This window comes from Gasterosteus aculeatus, chromosome 20, assembly GCF_964276395.1.
Source record: "Gasterosteus aculeatus chromosome 20, fGasAcu3.hap1.1, whole genome shotgun sequence".
In the NCBI taxonomy this organism is placed as follows: domain Eukaryota; kingdom Metazoa; phylum Chordata; class Actinopteri; order Perciformes; family Gasterosteidae; genus Gasterosteus; species Gasterosteus aculeatus.
The window spans coordinates 11,348,956-11,355,969 of record NC_135707.1 but is presented as its reverse complement, the minus strand read 5'-3'; the positions used below and the strand labels follow the sequence as shown (position 1 = coordinate 11,355,969).

Genomic DNA, 7,014 nt, shown 5'->3' with positions numbered 1-7,014 from the left:
GAAGTAATGCTAACCACAAGAACAATAACATCATGATCATCATCACCATTTGAAAGACTCTTTGCAGTTGGCCACTAAGGTCAAAACATTTAAAACTTAGACATTTTACCGAGAGCTTTTTAAGTACAAAACTGGCAGATAAATCAATGATCAGAATAGCCTCAAAATATATCGAACACATAGTATCTCTCCCTAAAAGTAACCAACGATGATCAATAGATTACACCAAGAGTGAAGAGAGAAACCAGGAGTCCTTATAGATATTTATTAGGCTTAAATCAGCAGGTTCTGATGCTGAGTAAAACACATGTTATCAAAGCGTGCAGTAAACATTTAGCAATCAGAAGTCAGTTGGATCAGATATGGTTGTCAAATGGCAGGAGACATAGGAAATAGATGTTACAGGGTGAAACTACACGGAAAATTACTGGACTAAATAAGTGACAAGGTAGTGACATTTTTAGCCAAGATGATCTTTGTGGTCATGTGCCTGATTAAAAAAATGAACATGATAGGATCAGTAGTAAGCGGCGAGTTACTAAATTGATTTGCTAAGAGCCTGTTCATACAGTTGTCCCTCATCACTATTTTGAATAGTAGATCCTTCATTACATCTCTTTACTTTACAATTTGATATCTTCTATGGCAGGAAATGCATTGTGTCGAACTAGTCTTATTATTATTGACGAAATATGCTTTTAGGTTTTTAATATAGTCTGCAATTGCGGCCTATATAAAATAGATGTCTGGATTAGTACATCATGTACTAAACAAAATCTGGATTAGTACATCATGTACTAAACAACATCTGGGGTATATGCAACAGATGAAAAGCATACAGTTTTATAAAGAATATAAGAGTAAATGAAAGATACTGGTTGTCTCTGTTGCACAAATTAAACCATAAAGAATGGTAGAAGATAATCCAGCTGTGAGTCAAATAGCTGTGACTGTGAAATGAAGAGGTATTCTACTCTATAGGTTATCTAATATGGGTAAAGTTGTCTTCATGTGTTTATTCATGCATGGCCATTATTAAATTTCTATTTACCATTGTAAAGTTCTACGTGAATACGCATTATTAACATTGATTTAAAAAATAACCTTTTCATTAATTAACAATGCCCTATAACACAAATGCATTACACATGAATCTAGAAGTTTACAATACGTTTGTCTGCTCTACCAGAAGAAAGATAATGCTTCAGATAATGCTTATACCCTTGAGGTTAAAAACAACAGCAACAGAAGCTTTGTTATTTGTTATATACAGTTACATTTAGTATTTACAGTTACAGTATTTGCTTTTTCATGGAAAACCTTACACCTCGGCATCAGAAACAGACTTTTCTTTGCTCCGACTTGTAACCATTGAGTTTGTGTAGGTATAGGAGCGAGAAACCTCCTCCTGGAAGGCAGTCTCCAAAACATTCAAGATGGATTTGCGGACTTTGTCCTTGAAATCTTGTCCCATAAACACATACAGCAGTGGGTTCAGGCAGCTGTTGAGAAAGGCCAGGCTGGTTGCTATAGGGACTCCAATAGTGATGACATGGCCTAATATTTCACTTGCATGATCCTCCATATGATTAACCAACTCTATTAAAACCATAATGTGATAAGGAGCCCAGCACAGGAAGAAAGCAGTGATAACAGCAGCGATGATCTTGAAGGAGCGTCTTGAGTGGCTGGCCAGGGTGCGGTTTCTTCTGATGTGATGGATTATGACAGCATAACAGGAGACAATGACAGTGAAGGGGACAACAAATCCCAGGAGGAAGCGGGTGATGGTCATGGCCTTATGACGAAACAGTCGCAGCTGAATCACAGACTCGTTCTCGTAGTCGTCAGAAAGTGCAAAGTTGTTGAAGCAGTTGATGACATCGTTATCGTTATAAGATGGCCCAGTGTCCCTGAAGATGAAGTAGGGAGTGCTGAGTATCAGAGCCACGACCCAAACCCCCAGACTCACAAAGGACGCCTTGCGTACACTTCGGTAGTTCTGGGCCCAGACGGGCCACACCACAGACACACATCTGTCCACACTGATCACCACCAGAATGTAGACACTGGCATACAAGTTCAGAAAGCTTATAGTGGTGTTCAGTTTGCACATGAATTTGCCAAAAGGCCAGTGGAAATCCAGAGCTGTGTAGGTGACACTCAGGGGCAGAAACGCTGTGAAGAGGAAGTCGGCCACAGCGAGGTTGAGGAACCAAACCGTGTTAACTGTTTTCTTCATCTTGAAGCCGGTCACCCAGATAACCACACCGTTGCCGAGCACACCAAGAACAAAGGCCAGGCAGTAAACAATGAGAGACATGATGTTGAGAGACTGTCTCAGCTCAGCATGCTCGTCCTTATAGTCATACTCGTCGTCGTCTTCATACAAAGAGATGTTTCTTCCGGTGGCGTCTGATGTGTTGAGGTGATAGAAAGGGGCAGCAGTCATCAGCTCCATCATCGTCGTCTTGCAGCTGTAAAAAAGAAAAAGGTTTAAAAAATACATAACCTGAGTACATCAACCTTCCTTAATATACATGAGATTAATGTTTTTCTTCATATTTTTCATAAAAAGTTAACCAGTGCATCCTTAAAAATGTAAATAATAATTAGTGGTCAATGGTCTCAACTACTATCGGTACTTCACCCAACCCTATGTGAGCCATAAACATTGAGGAATCAGTAATCAGGAACATTCATTGCCAAAATACATTACACATACAAGCAATTTCAGTTGTTACAGTGCATCCGGAAAGTATTGACAGCGCTTCACTTTTTCCACATTTTGTTATGTTCCAGCCTTATTCCAAAATGGATTAAATTCATTATTTTCCTCAACATTCTACACACAACAATCCATAATGACAAAGTGAAAACTGTTTTTTGCAAATCTGTTAAAAATAAAGAACGAAAACATAACATGTACATAAGTATTCACAGCCTTTGCTCAATACTTTGTTGAAGCACCTTTGGCAGCAATTACAGCCTCAAGTCTTCTTGGATATGATTCCACAACCGTGGCACACCTATTTCTGGGCAGTTTCTCCCATTCTTCTTTGCAGAACCTCTCAAGTTCCATCAGGTTGGATGGGCAGCGTCGGTGCACAGCTATTTTCAGATCTCTCCAGAGATGTTCAATTGGGTTTAAGTCAGGGCTCTGGCTGGGCCACTCAAGGACATTCACAGAGTTGTCCCGAAGCCACTCCTTTGTTATCTTGGCTGTGTGCTTTGTGTCGTTGTCCTGTTGGAAGATGAACCGTCGCCCCAGTCTGAGGTCCAGAGCGCTTTGGAGCTGTAGAAACATCTCAAGGATGATCAGTGGAAACAGGATGCACCTGAGCTAAATTTTGAGTGTCATGGCAAAGGCTGTGAATACATGTTATGTTTTTGTTCTTTATTTTTAACAGATTTGCAAACATTTGCAAAAAACAGTTTTCACTTTGTCATGATGGGTTGTTGTGTGTAGAATGTTGAGGAAAATAATGAATTTAACATAACAAAATGTGGAAAAAGTGAAGCGCTGTGAATACTTTCCGGATGCACTGTACATAACATTGGACAGTAAGACAAAGAGACAACAAGCCAAATAACAAAAGTGCAAGAAAAGTGGCATGTTCTAACTTTACAATTTGCAATTTAATTTTACACTATAAAATAGAAGGCTACGGGCAAGGGGGATATAGAATAAAATGAGGGAAAAAAAGGTTTAAAAAAAGTTTCACAACAGCAATACCTAATTCCACACATATAAAACGCGCACCGATTTTCTCACTGAAGGAAATTCCCATCAGTGCACAAACGGTCGGGAACGGAAGCCTGCAAATCAGTCTTGCCACAGAAGTTACAACTACTCTGTTTAATAACAGCCACACCCAGTATGCTGTAGTTTATACGCTTAATTAACCGCTTGCAAATGGGCAATTAACTTCTTACAAAGACAAAAGAGCAGACTCCTTCTGAAACGAAGGCGCTCGAACTCCGAACTTTTCTCCGAAAATCTCCGAAAGATCTTTTGCCAAAGCATAAAGCCGCCTGCAGATGCTTTAATTCCCTCTTCCTTCCAGAGGAAAATGTTTCGGCCGATAATAAAAACACTGTACCTTTCTATAAGCGCACGTCCGGCGAGGATGTGTCCGCTGGAAAAGTAACACCGGAGTCTGACCCGCCTGTGTCCATGACTCCTTAAATATGTGACGTCACTCATGGTGAGGCGGGACGCGACGCGGGACACACACACGCACACACACACACAAGCTATTTAACCGTGAACATGCTTTGGCTGCATTGCATTCCATGCATTGCGAACCCTATCCTGGCGTTATCAGTAGATGGATTAGTATGTATGTGAACTTTATGGCAGTACTATAAAGCTATTATATCGGCCTACCAGTGATCTCTGCAAGTGTGCTGCTCCATAAAGTCTGAAATAAAATCCTCCCAAGACGTGCCTTCTCTGAGTGCCAAACGATAGAGGCTTTGTACTTCTGGAAACTCCAACAGTGAAAACAGCAGGAGACCAAACAACTAAATACATAAATTGTGGGTTACTGAGATGAACACCTGAGAATGAGTGGAGTTGGCACTGTGCATCTGTTGGGTAATGTGTTGTTCTCTATGTGGGTTGACCTCACACTGGCTTGAGGTTAATTGCTCTGTGTTGACTGTGTGAATAGATCTCTAAACAGGTTCCCTCTCTTCACTCTGCAGCAGATTCAAACCTGCAAACAAAAATGTCTGTTTATGTTTGGAAGCATCCTTTTTAGCACTATCAATCCAAACTGAAAGTGTTGTATAGTCGTCCTCTGTAATTAAAATAAAAATGTTGCATGAGTTTATGTCACTTGAAGTTGGGATTAGATGGCATATTCTTGCTTCCTCATTTCACTGAACCTTCCAGAGACATACAGACATTATGCAGCAAAGGTGTATAAGAGTAGGCCTGTGACATAATGTGACTGTCAAACAACCAGACCTGATTGCAATTTTAAAACAAAAGGGAATTCACCCACCCTGAAGCAAATCTAGGCTGTAAATCTAAGTAATTCAATTTTCTGCGTGGAACATTCCCGTTGCTTTTGTGTTCCAGATATATATCCCAGTCAGAATCTCAAAGGGTCCTCAAAGGAATTGTATTGTATCCCAATAACTAAAATCAACCTACAGGTTAGCTAAAGAAGTAGTTAAAAACATAACAAGGCAAACCAGCTCTGAACACAACAGAAACTGTTATGTTCAGTTCATCTAGACTTACTTAAAGTTTGTGGAGTGAGATGAACAGATTTTGTCATTTAAATGACTGGATGCATGGATGTAGAGGAGTGTTGACTGGAGAAGACTTACAATCATTTTCATGTCCCTTGAGTAGAACCCTACCTTTCAGTATGATTAATCTGAGATGGACTACATGGTCACATTTCCTCCCACAAGTTTGCTCTTTGCCCTTCGTTGTTCTGCTTCACAACCCACGCATTTATGCATCTGTGCATGACACGGTTGGGATTCAATTATCTTTTTTTCAAAGAATGTCATGAGGATAGAGCAAAACTTGATGAATGGTCTGTTTCCCAAATCTGGGTTTAATCCCTTTTTCCATTACGCTGATGTTGAGACAAGATAACAAGTTTGCAAGATTATTTACATGACTCATTATGGATGGTCTCTACATGAGCAAACGTTTTCAACAGGAAACAGACACATGTTGAAAAGTACTCGGCCGAATTGGGAGTTTTAGGGGTTTGCCCCACCAACCCCTAAAAGTTGCTTGTGGTGAACATACAATGGCCACTGCACGTATCTCGTGTACATGCATCGGCAAGGTTTGTCTGATTTAAATGATTCGGATTTCAGGGTCTCGTTTTCTTTGTTAGCTTCAGTTTTGATGAAAAAACTGTGCATAAGCACCACTGTGTGAAAATGTTCTGGACTAATTTGCATAACACATTTTATTACTTGTTGGCGTTATGTTTGGAGCATTTTCAAATGGATAAATAGAGATTGTGGCCAAGACTCTAACATTTCTGTGTGAAGCATTCATGTTGGTTTGTGATGAGTGCACAATATTCCTGTTTCTGACTGAAAATGGCTGATGCTCAGTTGGAAAAGGACTAAAATAAAATCAATTAAAATCAATAAACTAACCCCAGTTTGATGACATTACACTGAGTGCATAAAAATAAATATTTTGTATCATCTTATCTACGCTACAGCAGTTGTTCACACAGTGAAACACAACGAGGTACAATATCTTGAACTAATAAGATTCACACAGTGTGAACTGCTCAAAGCTGCCCATCCCAAAGAGTCCCCCGCTGATGTGCACACACCACGCAGGAACTAGGTCCTCCCAATAGTCCAGATGTGAGGGGGAGGAAGAAAGGAAGGGGAGAGAGGGAGAGCAGTGAAGGAGTGAGAGGTCTTACATATGTCTGTATATACGCTCTAAGTCACTCCAGTCCAGAGCAACACCCTCATTTCAACGCGTGGGAGGACCCATGTCTCTGTTTTCAATGAACTGTTTTCATATATAAATATTCAGTATCTCAATATTTGTCCCCACCAGGAAATATTTTACTTTTGGTCCAAAACCAATGTGTTATAACAACAGGAAACAGGTTAAAATAAACTGACCGTTACCTTCATCATCGCTTGCTCGAACTCCCAACGGGTCAGCTCCTTTTGCAACACTACATGGCCCTATTGTTCCAGCTGAAGTCTAGTCAGTATGGCCCTACTTTACATGGTTTGAGGCTCTTGAGCAATACATCCTCCCCTTTCATTTTCTGTGTTTGAATGTGTTTTTTTGAATTCCTGCTGTATAGTCTTGAAACAGAATTGGAAAGGCAGAAACTTTAGCTGGTGTCTGTATGGGATATTAATAGCTATCCCAAGGCTATAGTTTGAGGGCAGCCTGCAGAGACAGAGGCTTGCCAGAGTTCCTGATTTACCAACCAAACATGCAATTATGTGTGTGCCTCGCAAATACCACTTTTGGCTGTGTAAAACAACTGGTGG

General features: G+C 40.3%; 1 protein-coding gene across 4 annotated transcripts; it reads right to left on the bottom strand.

The window, feature by feature from the left end:
- Nucleotides 1–250: 250 nt before the first annotated feature.
- Nucleotides 251–6,777, bottom strand: fpr1 (formyl peptide receptor 1). 4 transcript variants are annotated; one of them, XM_078095223.1, is made up of 3 exons: nt 4,104–4,179; nt 2,971–3,295; nt 251–2,477 (listed from the first exon to the last, which is right to left on the bottom strand). In XM_078095223.1, the coding sequence occupies exon 3, from the start codon at nt 2,462–2,464 to the stop codon at nt 1,322–1,324; it is 1,143 nt and encodes a 380-aa protein (XP_077951349.1). In that variant the 5' UTR covers nt 2,465–2,477; nt 2,971–3,295; nt 4,104–4,179; the 3' UTR covers nt 251–1,321. The 4 variants fall into 4 exon arrangements, with proteins under 4 accessions (XP_077951349.1, XP_077951348.1, XP_077951350.1 ...); XM_078095222.1 differs by having other exon boundaries at nt 3,030–3,295; nt 4,104–4,170; XM_078095224.1 differs by lacking the exons at nt 2,971–3,295; nt 4,104–4,179 and adding an exon at nt 6,637–6,777.
- Nucleotides 6,778–7,014: the final 237 nt, after the last annotated feature.